Source organism: Larus michahellis, chromosome 16, assembly GCF_964199755.1.
Source record: "Larus michahellis chromosome 16, bLarMic1.1, whole genome shotgun sequence".
Lineage (NCBI taxonomy): Eukaryota > Metazoa > Chordata > Aves > Charadriiformes > Laridae > Larus > Larus michahellis.
In genome coordinates, this window is record NC_133911.1 from 4928857 (window position 1) to 4948670 (window position 19814).

Sequence of the window (19814 nt, forward strand, 5' to 3'; positions counted from 1 at the left end):
TATAATTCTGGTTCCGCTGTGATTGGAACTCCTCCGGCCCCACGTCACAGGACACAAGTTGCACCAGGGGAGGTTTAGACTGGATATTAGGAAAAATTTTGACACTGAAAGGGTTATTAAGTGTTGGAACAGGCTGCCCAGGGAAGTGCTTGAGGCACCATCCCTAGAGGTATTTAAAAGACGGGCAGACCTAGTGCTCAGAGATACAGTTTAGTGACGGTTTTTGCCAGAGTTGATGGTTGGACTAGATGATGATCTGAAAGGTCCCTTCCAACCTGGGCCACTCTGTGATTCTATAAGATGACCCATCTTTTGTTATTTTCTCATTGTGGTAGTGCAATAACCCTACCCCTGCAGGCTTCAAATCTCAGCCGCTGATGACTGCAAACCATTCCAAAGCTTATGAAGTGCTCCCTTTGAAAAACAGCCACATGCACTATAACACAGAACGTATCGAAGTGAAAAGTATGCAAGATCTCACTTTGATACGTTTGGTGACAAGGGAGCAGCAGTATTTCACAACAGCGCGTTCGGCCTGCAAATTCAGTCTCTCTCCTTCTCCGATGCCTGTCCGGATAATAGCTTATGGGGTTATGGTGCCTCCTAACAGCACTCAGGGACAGAAATCTAACAGAACTTTAAAGTGACATCAACCTATAAATCCAGAAAAGTTAGTACTTGACTCAAGTTGTATTTTCCAGTAGCAATATCTCACTTTTATCCTAGTGACAATGATTTCCCATACCTTAAAAAAAGGCAACTAAACCAAGGAGTCCAATAGCTGTCCCAACCAGTCATTGCCTAAGACATCTCAAAGTGGCAGAGACGCATTCCTATTTTTTTTGTATACTAAGCCAGATGTTGCAGGATCCACATAAAGCTAATTCTGCCTCTTTCCCTGCACAATATCAAATCACACCTTCCATACCCAACACTCCGCACCTCTTTTTCCAGCTTCACACCAATCTTACAACACCTAGAACACAGACTCTCATGTAAGCTATTCCAAACCAATTTGCTAGAAAACGATGAAGTCCTATAATGCACTACTCTCCCTGCAGAAGTATCTCACCTTGTGTTACCTCATGTTCATTCCTCTTGCTGATGTGCTGTTCATATAGCTACTGATGTCACTGTAGAAACAGATCCTCATAAATCCTTTTAATTCCTGCAGATCCTTTTAAATGTTTCTACGTAGACAGAGCAAACAACATTGTCCTCGTCTCCAGGTGACACATCAAGTCACCTGTTTTCCTGAGGCTCCAAATCAATTTAGACTTTCATCCAAAGTGTTTCCAGTCCAGCTTTCAAGATGCCATCACGATAACAATGCAGAATTCTGTTCAATAGCAACAATATCCTCGGTATTAAGTTCTGTGGCTTTAACAGACTAATATTCCTTCCTGACTTGTTGAACAGACCAAGACTGAAAGGGGACAGGGACAACACAGCTTCCTCCAGCAAGAGAAGTATGCAAGAGTTCAGAGAACAAAAAGGAACAGGACAATAAAAGCAGCCACATGACCAGCTATTATTTTGATGCAGCCATTCCTGCTATGTACTTTTTCTGGAATCTTAACTCATTGATTAGAATATTAAAAAGAAAATCTCTGTGTTCAAGGACAAGCTGAAGATACAGAAGAAAAATACCTCCATACATCAGGCCACTGTAAGACTTCAAGCATGTTGCAGCCCTCCAGCACAGGGAGGGGAAAAGCGCTCCCTGGAACAGTATCATCACTACCGTTTTCATCTTTCATTATGTTGGCCAAAAATTTAAAGTTACTGACAGTGCTATTTGTTTTCCATCACATAGCTCCCTCTTCCAGCCAGGCAACTCATTCTCTTAACCAAGGACCAAAAGCAGGGCCTAAACAAAAGTCGCTATATTCCTCAGTGTTTGGAGCAGCACAGCACTTGGACAAAGCCTGGACGGCTCTTCCAGAAGCCCCTCAGTCACTGGAGTCCAGTCAATACATCGAGCGCCGTTTGACTGACAGTCCTTCACAACCTATAGAGAAAATCGTACATGGAGACCAATTGTCTAACCCAAACAACAGATGTAGTTCTAAAGTCTGGTTTGCACAGCTGAGTATCAAAGTATTCAAATTCGCTTACAGTCTGACAGTCAATCAAAAAAAAAAAAGTAGAACTGCAAAAAAACCTACTACAAACCAAGATCATCAGTTTTAGAGCACACCCACTTAGGAGCCACGTGTTAACCATATTGCATGTGGATACAAACTAGACGGCATCAACCCTTTCAAATCACGCTGTATTTTGGTAAAAGCCATCAGGATAGAAGGGAATCAATCTGCACTAGAAATGGAAGGAAATTCAGCATGAAATAATCTAACTGAATCCAAAAGGAGAAAAAAAACCCTCAGTCTTGATGCAACTATCTTATACTGTCATTACCTTATGCTAAGAAAGCCTATAAGTGAATCTGAATAAATGCTTTACAATAAAAATTAATTTGTTACCATGACAGTCGTTTTGACAAAAGCAAGGGAAGAACTGCAAGAAAAAAAAAAAAGGAAAAAACCCCACAGATTTGATTTGGAAGGAAGTGGGAGGGAGGTTGTGGAAATGGAGAGGACAGATGGGGAAGTGGGCCAACAAGCTTTCAGCATAGGCCTGGGTGATTTCCAAAGTCGAGAAGATTAATTGCATGGCATTGTCTAAGCTCTACTCAATAAATTTTAATACATGGTTTAAAGCTATGCATATGTTCATTATATCTATGCAAAAATCAGTATGAACAGTATTTATATAGTAACAATGCAGTGTAACCTTTCATTTGAAAAAAATTCCAGTGTTCTTGATTATCTATTTATTTCCAATTTATTTGCTATTACTCAAATATAGCTGCTGAGCTCAGCACAGAAAAAAGTAATATCAAGTGTTGGATTAAGACTGTACAGCAATGGGGTAAACACGGGAGAATTTGACCATGGACTGCAATGTGCCAAAATACAGACCTTTAACATTGATCCATATCAGACAAAAGTATTTAAAGAGAAAGAATCAAACAAATGGATAGGATTTCCTTTCCTTAAAGCCTAAAAAATGTAGGCTGAAAGCAGCAATCCATTCTGCACACACCTTTAATTTTCATCTTTCTAATCCTTGCTGTGCAAGTCTCATTAATTCAAACTCTCTTAATCCCTCTTAAATTTTATGTAATTCGTACCCTTAGCTACAAATACATCTCCCTATATGTATGCTAGCCTTAAGACAGAAGCTAAGATTTTCTTCCGCAATAGATGCTAAAATTGCTTTCGAATACACTACACACTGGAATGTATATTCAAGATCTCACTCCTGTTAAGAAATTATGTTTTAAATAAAATTTAAAAAGCAGTACAGCCAATTGAGGTTTCAGCTATGCTCATGTCCCTCCAACAATTGTCTGGCAAAGATGCAAACTCTGTCTAACTACAGTACGGATTCCTGCTGTTCCGCAAACATCCCTCTATCCAAGCACTCCCACATCAGAGCTACTCCGAGCGCTGCATCTACTGGATAAAGAGTGCTAATACTTCTCCATCCTACTGCAGGATAAAACTGAGATCACAAACAACTGATTTTCCACCTTCATCCTAAGCAAAGGCTTTTCGCAATAAAGCCAGCGTATCGCATTGTACCACTGGGCTCACACAACAGCTGCTCTTAACAGATTCTAAATTATTTTTTCATCTTCTGACACCAAAAATAAGATTGCCACCAAAGCTGACGCTTTTCTGCACGCTCCCTACTGTTACTGCTCAAGCAACAAATATTACTCAGCTACAAGCCCTGACCAAGAGAAAAACATCTTTTGAACGGTTTGAAATGCTGTTTGAAGCATTTCAAGAGGGAAGCTATTCTGACAAACGCTGGCAGATCTAAGTGAAAACCGACTCTACAAGTTTCACACGGAAGACCAAGGCTGGGATGCAAGACCTCCAAACCCAGCCGTATTTCAGCCCATCCATACCCACAGCTGATGCTGCCCAACACACAACTGGCATTTTTAGAGCATTTGCAGCAACTACAACTGGATAGAGCATTTAAAACATTTACATCTGTATTCATACAATGAAATTTTAGTAGTGGAGATACACAGCACCTCATGGATAAAATCAGACAAGATTTTAGCTCATTCATTTCCATGGTTTTTAGTTTGAATCCATCTCTAGTTTGCTCCAGCAGTTACTTTTTCTGTAAAATGACGACTATGCCGTAGTAATATAAAACTACCGGAGCCCTTAAGCCGATGCTTTGAACAGTAAAGCTGAACACAACCAATTCCTTGTGGTGAAACAAACAACTGCAGTCAACACTTTTAAAATGCTGTGCAGATGAACACAGAAGTTTTTACCCAAAAATGAAGAATACTGCTAGCTGAATAATCTAATTTTCGAGTATAATTTCATTTTGAGGAAAAGATTAGCTGGCAGCAGCCATGGGTTACATCTTGAAACCTTACGTGAGACCCTAAAAACCTTATGAGAATTAAGAGGCACGACCGGAGCCCACCACAAGCTTCTGCTTCTCTCCCCAAAACATCCAGACTCTTGCTGATACCGACACTGTCTGTTTTGGCGAACAGCTAAGCTGCTGTACATAGACATTAATTAGCTATTAACGAGGGGGGTGAAATCAATGGCATAATAGGTACGAGATCTTAAGCTGCCCAATTTATATTTTGCAAGCAGAAGACAGGAGAGGAGCTCTACAAAGAAATCTCAGATTCACAGAAAAACTCGTCAGAAAGGTTGGCAGCCATCTCTCTGTGCCACCTCTGCAAACCCCCGGCTCAGATCAGGTCTCCGTTCAAAGTTGGAGCAAAGTGCTCGGTGCTTTACCCAACTTAGTTTCAAAAATCCCAGAGACAGAGATTCCATACCATACACAGCTAATTAGCATAGTAAAGGGAAAAAAGGGTGGCTCTTTTTTCAAAAGGCAGCTAAGTTCATTCCAACAAATCAAGATATTACCAGATACAGTAAAAAGTTTTGCATGCATATCCATATTTCTCTCTAGTGGAACTGTGGCAACCTGCCCCTAGGACAATCATAATCTAAATTAACAGATAGTACATTGTGCTGTCTGCTGCAGGCAACTAACTGGTAGCTCTGGTGCAAAATTACTTTCAACGGAAATGTAACATAAGGATTTCTTACCTCCGGGCCTGTATACAACATCATCCTCTGTGATAAAGGACGTTATTTCACCGTTGTCTGTTCTCTCATATCGGGACTTCTTCTTGGGTGGTTTCTTTTTGCTTTTCTTTGTGGACTCCTCTGTGGTGGCGCTGTTGTTGTCATTGTCCTCATCTTCACTGTGGTCACTTTCTGCGTAATTCTTGGCGCCTCCTTCTAACGTACAGCTCCGCCGAGGACGGGAGTTCTCACTCTCCCTCACCTTGTCTCTCTTGTCTCGCTCCTTATCCCGGTCTCTATCCCTGTCCTTCTCTTTGTCTTTGTCTTTTTCTTTGTCCGCTGTCATGATTCGCCACGTGCCTTCTTCTGTCCTCTCACGGCTGGGCCTCCGTGAAAGGTAGACAGTGAGCCTGGGCTTCAGTCTTCTGAATTTCTCACTCAAATCCAGGAAAAATTCAACCACTCCAACAACCCCAGCGTTTTAAAAAGGTTCTTGAAGGGGTAGGGGGGGAGAAAGAGGGGAAAAGCCCATGTTAATATTCAAAATTCTTCCAATTACTGAAAAGAAACATTAAAAACAAAGAAAACCCCACACCCTAAAGCAATTCAGTATGGAAAACACAAGACAGTAAAATACCAAGGTGTCTTTTGAAGCATTCGTAGAAGCAATAAATTATGAGGGGTCTGTAAAATGTTTGAAGCTATCTCCATCCTCAAAAAGATCTCACAACTCCGTAAAAAAAATTCTTTTGTTCACTACAGAAATACAACAACTTCTTGGATGGGAAGTGCTCACTGAGAACACCTATCATTTTATACCTGAAGCTGAATAGGAAGCATGCAAGTGGGAAAAAATATTTAGGAAGGGACAAGTGCAAGAAAGGAAGAGTCTACAACTTCTCTTCTTGAAGCAAATGAAGAAGTTCAGCAAATGGCTGTGCTGTTTTAGAGCTCGACACCATCAGCAGCAGATGCCCTACAAAGCTGGTACAGAGTAAAGAATGCCATCTGCCACCTCCAAGGCAATCTGGTATAGGAAGTCTTCCCCTTCCCCTGCTTTTCCAAAAATAGAGCTAACCTGTAATCCACAGATTACAGGAATGAATTAATTGAAGCCAAAGCAAACCACAGTAGTTACAAGTCCACTAACAAAACCTGATTTTCCATACATCAAAAATATGACCTTTCACACTTGCTTTACCAGTTAACAGAACACGTAGAGTTAGATTTTGTAACTCATCACCGTCCCACATTCAGTTTCCTACTGGGGAACACGAAGAGATAAACCTCTGTTTTTACTTTCCCAATCATTTAATCAAATACAGTTAACATCAATTGCATCTTTTTTCTTCCTTCAGTGCAAGTTTGAATTCAAAAAATTGGACTTGCTGTTACAAAAGTATTTGCAAGCTTAGACCTATGGCCAGGATCCTCAAACGAGATGATCCTACAACCAACAACCACACAACAGTTGTCTACAGTCGTGGTTCCACCCCTATGGGCAGCCAAGCACCGCACAGCCGCTCACCAACTCCCCCCTGGTACCCCGCAACTATTACCGTACCTCGGTCAAATACGGGCCAAGAATACTGACGCAATGCAGTTATAGCCTTCATTCTTTTGACTCAAAATTGAGACTTTCCATTCTATTGGACAAACCAAAATGATCTGGACCGACAGATTACACAATACATCTGAGTGACAGCCAGCAGCACGTACATTAGAATTTGTGGTACCTTCTCTGGAAAGGCTCTACTGAATTTGCACCAATTGAAGTAATTCCAAGTGCCTTTTAATATTGCTCAAGAGCAGCAGTCTGAACAGTTACAGCCACTACTGAACAAGAATCATAACATACCATTTTTTCTGTAAATAGCCATGAAAGAAGGATATTTCAAGGGTGCATCTAACATACAAATCTAAGTTACCTTTTCTCCCTAGTTCACCAATTCAGGATAAAGCTGAATTTACCTGCATCCAATTCATAAGTTTTCAGGAAGCTACTATTTGGTGCAACCTGAAATTAGTCCACTGTGTAGAATGCTACAGCGTGAAAGTCAGGGACCTCAGAAGATAGACTGTTCATCCATGAAGCCTCTGAAACCACATTTGAGAAGGAAAAAGACTATTTTGATTTTTAAGTCAGCTGAGAAGTCAGCGATCCTGTGTATTTGAAATTCCTTCACACTTACATGAATCTCAGACTACAATATTCTTGTCCCTGTTGACTACTACTTCCAGCGATGGAAACAGCCAAAGAGAGACAAATTGCTTTTGCTGATACAATTCAGGCTGTGGCTTGAATCTCTCAGGCATTTCCTGAATGAACCGATCATCCAGGTAGGAAATGATTCTATTTTCTTTCCTCCTTATAGCAGCTGCTGTCGTTCTCGTAACACACAAGGGGAATCCAAGGAAACTCCAGTAGAGAAGACTACAATGAACCTGCCAATTGCCAGAGAAGCTGCAGATAATAGCGATAGCAATGGTCTCCAGGGACTCAATAAGAAATGTCTTAAATTTCTAGAGGCCAGGAAATTCCCCAGTAGCAATTTTTTTTCTATTGTTGTTGATATAAAATTCACTTCAGAGAGTAAATAACCTATTCATTTTGAACGAAAACTAATTACTTTCCCAGGGCAATCTAAAAATTACAAGTAGTGGCATCTGTACCTACGTCCAAGAGATCTTTTTGTGTTCTTTAGAGACCAGAAACTAAAGGACACAAGAACAAACACTGCAGGACTAAACAGAACTCCCCACAGAATTGTAGATTTAAGTCCTTGTTGTTCCTCAGATTAAATTCAAGATACTTCCGTGTTTTTATTACTAGTACAATTATTTTGGATTTTTTCCTTTCTCTTTTTTCGCATAACAAAGTTCTGCTTAGAGAAGCAACATCAAATAAATAAACACTATCTTCGTAACAATTTAGTTTACTGTAGGGCCATGCAAGAATTTGCGCATACCACAATTTGCTCAGTCTGTTTGTCTATGAAATTTCCAGTGACAAACACAGCAAAATTGCCACCCTCCTCCTAGCTCCTGTTTCAGGAGAACCCATGCAAAAGCAATTTTCACAGCCAGTGTATTTATGAACGGTACAAGAAGTCTCTTCATCTACTCAGAGTCTCCATCTAGTTCAACCAGCATTAAAAGGCAAGTGATGAAATCTCCTCACAGGCGCTATTCAACTTTCTACACAAATAGATCACATTTCCAAGAATATTTTACTGAAAAAAAAAGCCAGCCCACTCTATTTCAAAAAATATTGCGGGATTAAACCAACGTCATGAAACAGTGACTACTTTTGTCTCTCTAAGAATAAAGCAGTCACATAACCTAAAGAGTACTTGTACCATGACTAGGGAAAAAAAAAAAAACAGAAGAAAGCTAGTGTTACACGACCTCAGCTGTGGAGCAGTAATACAGGACTACCAGAAAAGCAAAGAAAAAAAAATGTTTTATCAGCAACCACCTAATTAAGATTAAGCCATTATTACCACAGAAGTATTTGATAAATAATCTTTATTATTTAAGCAATGACCCAAACATGTTTTAAAGATTCCACGAAGTATTTTGCCTCTACAGTGAAATACAACATTTCCCCTTGCTACCTCCCCACTTTTTATTTACTAACACCAGAAACCAAAAGCAAACAGCGATTTATAAATAGAAGCATACACTCAATATTTGGAAGGATCTCTTCAACCATAAGAGCAGAAAGTATCTTACAACTGAAATACTACATCATCTAAACGTCAGCATTTGCATTTCATCTCCCACATTCTTCCTTCACGCACCAACCACACTGGAACAGGAGAATACTACCAACTCCCTATTCCCTAATTTGCCTAATCCCTCTTAACCAAAACGTAAATACTCTGAAAACCTGTCTGCTGACTCAACATTACTCATCACTTACAGATGTTGTAGCAGGTCAAGCACTTTTACCATTCTATACGTAATTACGCATGAATATGGAACCCATAAAACTAACACCATCACAAAAATTACAAAAATACCGCAAGCCGCCTTTTTTGTTCTCTGAAGTAAACTGGGATAATACATCACGTACACTGCCAAACACAGTAATCACACAGATGTTTAAATCTGGATTAGGACAGTAAAAGCAAATACATAGCAAGTCTTAAGTGGTTTTTGGCAAGCTCTGGAGCTTGGGTTTCCAGTCTTTTTCATCACTGGCAGCTCCTGAGTCTCACTCCACCAAACAACCACCGAAGTGGCTGCTTCTCACATCGTACTACAGAACAGAAATTCAGGTTACAGCACCACAGGTTGAAGAGTATTAACTGCCTTTGATAGTGGTTTACTGCTGCTTCCATTGGGAATTTTTTAGAGATTAATCTCAGCTAGAAGTCATTTAAGCTAAAAGAGGAACGTTCACTTTACAATGGCTGAGGCTGGCATAGGAAGGAGTGGAAGAATAGGCCCTGTCCATTATTTGTCCAATGCAAGTTGAAAAACCTGAGGAAAAATGTTAGCTTTACTGCAATCAACTCTAAAATATTTCTGTTGTTGTCATTTTTTTAACTAAAGCCTCGGGATATGTCCATTTGTCCAAGTAAGTTTATTACATTCATTACAGGATAACTTTATTTATCTGTACCCAGTATGCCATCCGACATCAAAGGTCCCTGTTATCTTAAACTGTTTAGAAACCAAATATAAGCCCAAAATGTGTTTGCAGAGCTACTGCTAAAGCCTTCTGTTCTCTGCTTTCCAGCAGAGAACGCAGATACCTACGGCTTCAAGTCACATTCAAATGCTCTTATTCCTGTTAAAACGTTCAGGCCTCCAGAGATGAAGAAACAGAGGAAATGAGGATTCTGGTAGGAGGCAGAAACGCTAACTTCAGAGTCTGGGCCAGACACGATGGAGGCAAGTTGGCACTAAATGTCCCAAGGAAAGCAAAGTCTGAAAGCTGGTGCTTCAGCAAGTCAGAACATTGCCCCTACAGCATTCTGCTACTTACTGCCATATCCCAAGCACATTAAGTGCTTGCAAACACTATTTTTATACAGAAAAAGGTGTTTAACATGGCACAACAGTTTCTCGGAACAGCTGAAATTGTAACAGCTTCAGACAAGTCTGGAGGATGGCTCCTCTGCCCACAGAAGTTTCAAGAGGAACCCTTCAGCGCAAATGCTTTTTCTGGAAAGAAAAGCACTGCAGTTAAGAAAAGTCCCTGCGTTCCTGAAATGCTCTTGTGCATCTTTTACCTATGTGACAGGCAACTGGAGAGCAGCATCGCTCCAGAAAGTGAAACTCAAAGGTCCCAGCCACCTTTGAGGACAAGGGACATCCACACCTCTTAGTACTAGCCCTTCTCCAGGCAAACCCAGAAGTAGCCACGTGTTAGATTTGACTCAGTTCCACTCCCAAAGGCAGAGAGAATGAAAGATGTCATAACGAATGATTAGTGATTAGATCTGCCCATACATTTTCAAAAGCAATCCAAAAAAAGTTATCACCAAAGTATCTTATGAGAAATCAAGCGGGTGCAATTTAACCTCTAAACTTCATTTAAAACTCAGAAGCGCAGAAGTTCATAATCATTATTTTCAACTGATTGTTACCCCACATTCGCCTGGCTGAGTGGTTTTTTCCCCAGCATTTGAAGTCTGGTTCAAATTAAAATTTCATCATTTGTTCAGACACAAGAACCTCCACATGCTCCTATCCGAGTCCGGAAAGAGGGATACCACTTCTCCCAGAAGAGATGAGTGATAGCCAGAGCTGGGCACTGGGAGTTATTAAGATGGGCAAACTGCAGTTACCCAGCACACACGGCTCCACAGTTATTTGATCTATACACCTGGAAACCATTATCAGACCAAAAGGCACACATACCACCTCTTTGCACATTAAGTACTTAAACCTCTTAACTAGTATTAAAGAGTCAGGTTTTAAAGATAATGTGAAAGCAAGTCCAACAGAAACACTATGAGACTGAAACAAGAAGGCATCTAAGTCTGCAGGGTAACTAAAAATACGGAGAAGAGCTCCTTTTTCTTATTTAAGCCAGACAGATAAATCTTTTAACAAGATTTGTTTGGTCATGTGTTACCAGCCTTAATAAACACAACAAGACCATTCTTCTGTAAGCTTTTAGTCTCATATTGCAAGATAAAAAGGCACTGTTTTCAGCAAATGCCAGATTAAAGGAAGAATGTGCTGCAACTGCTCGAGTTCCTTGCACAGAGTTTTTCTAATTTTGATATCAAGGAAAAATTTTAACTTGGTTTTAGTGCAAGGGATTGAATTAAAAAAAAAAGAAAAAGAAAACACCCCGTAAAGATTCCCCCATATACTCATAAGGTTTGAAGAACTGCTCTAAGAAAATCTTCAAGATCATTTGTGGAAAAATAACCCTAACAAGACAACATTAGGAAAAGGAAATCTCGGCTGTAACAGACAGAACAAAGTGCTAAACCGCAAGTACCAAAATGCAGCACTAGCACTGTAGCTCAAATACACACGCGCCTGCTTCAAACACACAGAAGAGTAGCTTCTACACAGCTCGCACTTGAAAAGATCCCACCTTCTATTATAAAAGCTCATTAATTGCATGGGCTCCACCTCCCTGGGAAGGCACATAGAAGTTTAACCTTTAAGTTTCAGAAAAGGCTAAAAACATCCGTTACCAAGTTTCTCCCACATTCTTTCGCTGTCTTCCATATCCCGTTGAAAGTGTGAGCTGCAGATATTCGTAGTGACAAAGTATTTTAAGAGTTCAATGCAGGATATCCCTCGGAATATTCCCCATCCCCATGATCCATTCATCATCCCAAACTGGGGAGGCAGAGCTAACAGCGTCATGACAACACACATCCACAGCCTGCAAACTGAAGTCAAAGTCAATGAGAAACTAGCATAGGAAGGAAAAGAAAAATTATACAGCAAGAGGGTTCTACCATTACACTTGGACAGGATTTCACAGTTTGGAGAGAGATTTTACTAAAGGCACTTGCCCCAACTTTCGTAATTCTGATCCTGCGGAGTTTAGGTACAGTGTTTTCCAGTCAACTGCCACAGCCAGAGCCTAAACACAAATCTCTCCCCTCCAGTAGCAGGGAAAGGAAAATGAAGACAGGCCCCGAAGGCCGGAGCAGAGAACTACCCCAGCTGGCAGCACACAGAGAACTGCAACATACACACACAAACTTTTTTCCTACAAGATTCACACACTGGCCAGTAAAAACGTTAGTTTTCTTCCTCTGTTCTCGTGCAGCGCATGACTCTCCTCGAGGCGAGCCTAGCTCTCCTAGTCTCCAAAGGGAGTCTCGCTGGTGCCTCACCAGCTCTACAGCTGAGCGGGTGTTGAAGGGCTCCGCTGCCTCTTCTTGAATGCTCACGGGACTAATCCGCGACCCTCCAGGAAGCAAGTTTGCTGACAGTCTTTTAAAAAGCTCTTAAGGTCTCTCTCCAATGAATAATAGGCCTCTTATCAGTTGTCCTCCTTATCTCCTTCACTGGCATTTTGAGTTTATAACACAAACATAGCACTGGAACACTCTGGCCAGCAATGGTCATTATGAGTTACATATTTACAGTCCATAGCTCTTGTAAGCCCTCTAAGTGCACACAATTAAAAGCGTGTTTGTTCACTTTGAACTGCTCTCTACTAATCATCCCCAAACGGTTCCAGAAGCCAGTGTGCAGAGAAAGAAACAAACAGGCACTGACTTCATCAGCATCTCTCCCAGCTGAGAAATAATCATCACTTGAATAAAGGCAGACAATTCAAGGTGTTTCTCATAACAGACAGCAACCTTTTTACCCCCCCCCCATACTACTTACCCAACTTGACCTGAGAAAAGAAAAACAAGAGACCTCCTATTTCTGAGCCGTGCCTTACACCAGCTATGCGCACAGCTGACAGTTTTTAAATCATAGTCTGTATAATGCTGCACATCAGCACTCTCCCACCGCACATTCCACCTTCACACCGACACGCTCTGACTTGGGATATTCTGGCATCACTCTGAGATCCAGGTCGAGGGTCTGTCTGACAGACGAGCTCCGCAGGATGACAGCTCAGATAAGATCTTAAGTCCCTCTCTTCAACACAATGTTGATGCTACAAAACTTAAAGGAACAGAAGAGAAGAGAGGGAAGCAGATTCATCCCAAAAAGCAAAGGATGATTTCACAAGGCAAAAAATTACTTCTGCGTTTATCAGCAGAAAGTGACAGGCTATTCTGCAGGCCCGTCAGAGGAGAAACATGTTTCATTCCATTTTACTCAAGACTGTTTCCAGTATCTTTAAATCCTTCCTCAGAAAGCAGCCAGGTTTACCTAGCAATTAGGAGAATTTTTAAAGATTGGACTGGTAAGGATTTAAGAGAGGAAAGTCACATTTCACTTTGTTTGTGGTATTCAAATTGGCATAGGATGGGTAGAACTACTACCTATCTGCAAGAGGTCATAAATTCCTTAAGTAAGAACAAAATTTCACAAGATAGTCAGCTTTGAGCACAGAGTAGACAAACACATTTGGGGTGAAAGTATCAGTTCCTATCTCCTCTGAAAATGGTTTGGCTATTTATGTGCCATATTCACACTAGTGACCTGAGAAAAGCTTTTAGGAACGCCTGCTTTTAGATAGTTCTACACATAGGCTTCCATAAAAGCCACACAATTCCAAATAAGTCACAATTTCTCCCCATATTAACTCAAGAGCAGCAACATAAAATCAATATAAGGTTAGAAAGTCCTGTACTCCCGGTAAGATTTCCCAATTTTAACAGATAAATTAACTAGCCTTTCTATTCTCTCTATTACTGCTTGGTGGGGGATCTAAAATAGCAGCAGTGACACTGGAGCTGCCTGCACACTCATTTTGCTACCAGGCTGTTTGGTGAGCAGCTGAAGAGCTCAGCCCTCCTTTAGCATGCCCTGGTCCAGCAAACGTCGAAGACACACCCGACGCACCCCCCCAGAAAACCCCCAGCCCCTTTCGCCTCTCACACCTGCCAGGAAGCTTAAGGGCCGAGTGGCGAGGTGGCCACTTGAAAACCAGAGAGCAACCATGATACACAACTATGATTATAGCACAGAAATTCAGATCCCAGCCCACTGTAGTGATCCACTCTATTAAACTACGAGATGCTTAGAACTCCTCTGCTCATTCAAAAAAGTGCTTTAATGGCCTCTATCATAACAACATATGGGAACAAACAACGATCCACAAACAGTAAATACAAAGCCATGTATTTACGACTTCTTTTCTGAAGTCATTCAGGCTAATGTAAATGATTACTACAATATAGGTCTGAGTAATGTGAAGTAGTTGTCCCATAACACCATTTAAAAAAAAAAAAAACAGACTTTTTAAAAAGTCCGTATAATGCAACATAGCTCCCTCTCTTTAAAAGGCTGTTAGGGGAGAAAAGGCCCAAGGGACCTGTAAAGAGCTGCTATTGTAACAAGAACTATTATCGAGGGAATTTCATGTCATTTGGAGCCAAGAAAACATCTGCATTATAAGGTTGCTCAACAACATTTAAAACAGGAGAAAGTTAAACAAGAACTTGTTATGATAGCAGATTTGAATAGATTCTACTTCTACCAGGCACAGTTACTTTGCATTCTTTCCAGCAACTACATCAAGCCAGGACTGGATTTGCAGGATTCAGCCAACAAAGCACAGGTAAGAGAAAAAAGTGAGATTAGGGTAGAGAACCTAAAGCAAAGGCAGTGGCAACCATTCCACCATCAGAGACTAGACATGGGACCATCCAAACACCAACAAATAAGTTATACTTTCTCCTGATAAATCATCAAGTATTGTAAAAAAAAAAGAAAGAAATTTGCTGACAGAGGTTTAAGACAGAAATTAGTTTTGCATAATTCTACAAACATTAATTTGTGTACATTTATTAGAATGAGATCATTGCTGCTTTGCAAGCAACTGCAAATGTAACTACATCTATAACTCTACCCGCTTACAGCTAATTTCAATCTCCATTCTACATTTTATTTCGGTACCTCCATCTCTGCGTCATGTCTACAAGTATCTACCAAACTGTCAATCCCGGGATGGATATAGCTACACTTTTCTCCACTGGATGTTTCATTTTTAAATGGCTGAACACTCAGCTGCCCTCTCTTAAGCCTTTCATCTTCTAGAAAGCCTCCAAAATATCTTCATTTAAATCATCCAAACGAAAACTAGATCAGGTTATTTTTGGAAAACTCCTTTGAGCGGCAAAGGCAAAAATTCCGGTCTTCAGCCACATTAGCTGTTTTATTTAACTCCACACAACCGCCTGTATATTTGAACTACTTAAAATGGAAGAATAACTGCAGGGTGGGCTCCTAACATGGGCTGACTGACCAGACGTTTGCACTGAAATGTGGCTATAATTAAAGCAATTTCTCTCTAAAGAAAGCAGCATCTGAGAGTTGCAGAGAACATCGACAAGGCTAAGTAACACTATGCCACTTAAGTGCTCCACAAAACTCCACAATGGTGCAAACAAAGAAACTGCGCTCTTTCAGCTCAGCGACAAAGGGGAAAAAGTGGTACAACGTTATAGGCATGAGCAATAAATATTATCAAGACATGATTTTTGTTGTACAACGTTTTAAAATACATTTTACATAAGCATGGAGACAAATTATATTTTTGTCTACTGAAAGAGTCGTTAATTTCAGCCATTGGCCTCATTTTCTTTGAGAAGCAGCTTATTTTGGTTAATGACAGAGCAGACGTCACAATTTTCTTCCCCACAAAGCCTCTCTGCCCAGGACAGCAGCTCGGCCGTAATCAGGAGATTACGTCTGCGCATTCACGTGTGAAATGCAGGCTTGATCTCTGCCTCGCATTATAGACTGTCTACAGCAAACACTCAGCGTATTCTTCATAATACTTAACAAGTGAAATGTAGTAAATTACATCTCAATTTTTGTCAGTGTCTTCTGTAAATGCAATATAGCATTTAAAGTAGTAAAACCTTACTAGTGGAAGTGTGACCTTTGATCTTTACTCTTCAGCTACAGGAGCAGGTTCTGCTATAAGGCAGCAGGAATATTATTCAAAAACCAAACATACACAATATGAGTGCAAGAAAGAATAAGAGCAAGCATAGAAAGTTGAGAGAGGTGTACTGTTTAAATATAAGTTCGTCTGGAGTAACCTACACAACAGCTAATTATCCTTCTCTGTTCTTGCTGAAGGTTTCAAAACACATGTTAAAAGGTGTTTGCAAGAGGGTTTGTATTTCAGGAGACGGTATGGTCTCTTGTATGACCTTAAGTGACAGAAAACCAAAGTTGTCAATAATGGCATTTGACTTCCAACATATTTTCATCCCAAAAAAATAGAGCTGAGTGTCTTTTGGACATCCATGAAAACATCCAACTGGTGCAAGGTCACACTGGGACCCTGGGAGAGCTGCAATAACCTGTCTCCAGACTATACTCATAGGACTCAGCAGGAAACAAAGCACAGACCCACCTCCTCCCCTCAACTTCATCTCTACCACCCCAAGGAAAAAAAAGAATAAAAAAAAAATCAATAACACAAAAGAAAATCTACCCTGCTTATGCCTACAGCTATATCACAGCAAAATTTGTTACCGTCCAAAGTCCCTGAATTTATCTTCCTCCCTCTTCAAACAGTAAGGACTTAAATCACCGCATAATATTAAGGCACATTTCCCTGTTCAACCTGTAATATTGTGCAGTTGTAATACTTCATTTCGTTTTAATCAGAAAGGGCCAGCTTACTCCCATGCCATCATCAGCTAAGACTGAATGTAAGATAACAGGCAGCAGGGAACAGGTAATTAGGAAATATTCCAGCACTTGATGTCAGAAGCTTTTACACGCAGGACAGAAACTGCACAAATCCCACAGATTTTTCTTGACAAATGGCAAGGAAAATTAGAAGATATAGGTTAACACATACCATCATGAAGGAGACTAGATTAACGAACAAAAAACCATTGTCTATACTCATTTTTAGATTATTCTTCCTAAGTTAGGAAAGCAGTAACATTTGTTCCAGCACCAGTAACTTCTACAACTCTCCTTGCACAACTGAACCAGTTACAAAGCACTGTACACCCCAGCAAACCCGAGCAAGGAACCAGCAGCAATCCTGCTTGGTTCCTACAGCTGCCACCATCTGCAACGCTGGAAAGTCATTAGGAAAGTCATGTAGGCAGAGAGGGTCTGTATTTACATCACATTAAACAGCCCAGGGAACTCACCTACACGCTGTTCTCGCCTGTGTCCATACTACACATGAATATCCAACTTCTCATTTGCCCCATGGCATCCACTATGACTTCTCACCAAACAAGCTTCTCAAAAATTACAGAAAAAGTCACCTTCTTCATAGACACGTTACTGCTCCTGGGCAGCAGCCAACTGAATTCCTCATTAGCTTTGAACCACTATTTTTGAAGAAAAAAAAAAAGGACCAGTTCACAGGTCTCACACATTAGTTGTTCCAAGGCTATACATTATGTTTCAAACAGCAGTCTCTCTCTGCTACGAGAGCGACTGCATCAGTAATCTGCCGGCCACTGCTAATGAACCCATTTGAAAGGGACTTCATAACTGGCTGCATCTGTCATGAGAAGAGGAAGAAAACATTAAGAAATGCTCCAAGTGATTAGTCTGCTTCTAATCTAAACCAAGAGGAAGTATTTTAACACTGCATGAAATAACTTCTGGCATTGGTCACGCTTCAGACATTAATATAATTTCTACTTCCAGTCCTCTCAGTAGATACTCTTAACTATCGTATCATGGAATCTCATGTATCAGGATGAGGCAATATAGTCGTATTAATGGATTTAGGGCTGATCTTGTAACCTGCTGAGAACGTTGCAAAATTAGACCATAAACCATTAAGCGTAGAATAACTGATGCAAATGATTATTAAGCCACATTGAAATTTGGTGGCCCCATTCCCATGACAATGCCACCACATCTCATCATTTGCCACCAACAGTAACTGGGAGATGGCAGAAGTACTGTGGCAAAGAGTTCTATTTTGTGGCCTTGTGCCTTGCCCTCCTTAAATCCCGGACAACTCATCCTTTGTGTACTGAATGATACATTCTCACAAAAATAAGATACCCAAAACATTTAAGGAGAAGAATAAGCACATTAAATAAAAAAAAGGAAATCTCCTTAGCTTATATAATTACATGCTAATACATCATGACATGCAAATTAAGACCACATAGGCCATACTGAAGATACGTTCAAAATGGAGGTTATTTTGAAGCAGTATGAGATTCCTAACACCATTTTCAAGGTAAACTTTAAAGGTTGGACATAAGTAACAGCTCTGAAACAACGTGAAAAGATTACCAGAACTGTTTGCAGTCTATAGCGGACAAGGTACCAGGCTAAGCAGAGCACCATAAACTGCTCATAGCGGTGTTTAACTGATCTGTGATCAAGGCATGTCTTCTAAGACCGTCATTATTCCCACAATAACATAAACCAGGATTACCATATTTCACTTGTTCTTTCACCTAAAATCCTGAGGTGATCCTTTAGCAACCAAAGACAGCAAAACAAATTACATTATTTATAAATATGATGCAATGAGCATACCACTGAAGATTCTGGTCTATGAAGTTTCCGGTCTATGAAGTTTCCATCATTTACCACATAAGAGCATTTGACAACTAAACACAAAACAAAGTTCAGGAGGGTGTCTGTCATGTCACGAAGTTTTTGCCCAAAACACCAACCTGATCAGGAGCTGACATAAGAGCTACTTTCGAGATACTCCAGAAGAAAATTCACCAAGTGCCAGTTACCCAAGCAACTGGGACCTAATTAAATCTACCCACCACTTCAGGGATTAGCCTGTTTTCTCCTGCCGTCCTGCAGTATCCCCCATGAGATAACAGAGACAGCTATGGCGAGATTTATTACTTGCTGACTGGTTCTTAACATACACGGAATTATGATCTGGCCTTTGAATCGGAATGAACTTTGGTGTAAGTGACATTTCAAAATAATTACGTAACTATTTTTTCATTCAGAACATGAAATAAAATTTTATGTATAGCATTCTGATATCGAATGGCATTGATAGGACCAAGAGAGAAAAAGATAAACTCCTACAGAAGGATATTTATGAAGCTCTCGGCCCAGTAGCAAAGTGAAAACCTTTTGATGATTTTTCACTAGGACTGTACGTATTATTTCTTTGTCCGTTACTTTCTTGACAGGTATAACTTCACTCACACCGCTCAGCTTAAAAACTCCCACAAAGTAACAGCCTTTTTGGAGAGCTGGGAGGGCGAGACAAAAACACCAGTAACAGCCCCCAACAAAGCAAAAAACCACAGCAAGAGTTCCGAGAAGAACATCCCTATTTCATTCCAGACCAAAAAAACCCACCCAACCACCCACAACCACTGTTTTCCTCACATATTAAAGACCTATGCTTCAAAACACAAATAAATTGAAGTCACACACACAATTTAGAGTATAAAAGGCAGGAAAAGTTTCAAACATGTCCTAAAGATAATCATGGGGAAAGTTTCTATTCATCTATTTTTCTATTCATCATCTACCCACAAATGTATCTATAGGATCAATCACTTGTTCATCCACTTAAGAATAGTTAATATACTTTAGAACTTCGGTGGAAGCAAACTCAAA

General features: G+C 40.4%; 1 protein-coding gene across 4 annotated transcripts in view; it reads right to left on the reverse strand.

Moving 5' to 3' along the window:
• The window catches only part of RERE (arginine-glutamic acid dipeptide repeats), a 241109-nt gene that overhangs the window by 162782 nt on the left and 58513 nt on the right, over positions 1–19814 (reverse strand). For all 4 annotated transcript variants that reach the window (XM_074609419.1, XM_074609418.1, XM_074609416.1 and 1 more), the window contains exon 2: positions 5169–5639. In XM_074609419.1, coding sequence (XP_074465520.1) covers positions 5169–5493 — 325 coding nt within the window. In that variant the 5' untranslated portion in view covers positions 5494–5639. The remainder of the gene's footprint in view (positions 1–5168; positions 5640–19814) is intronic.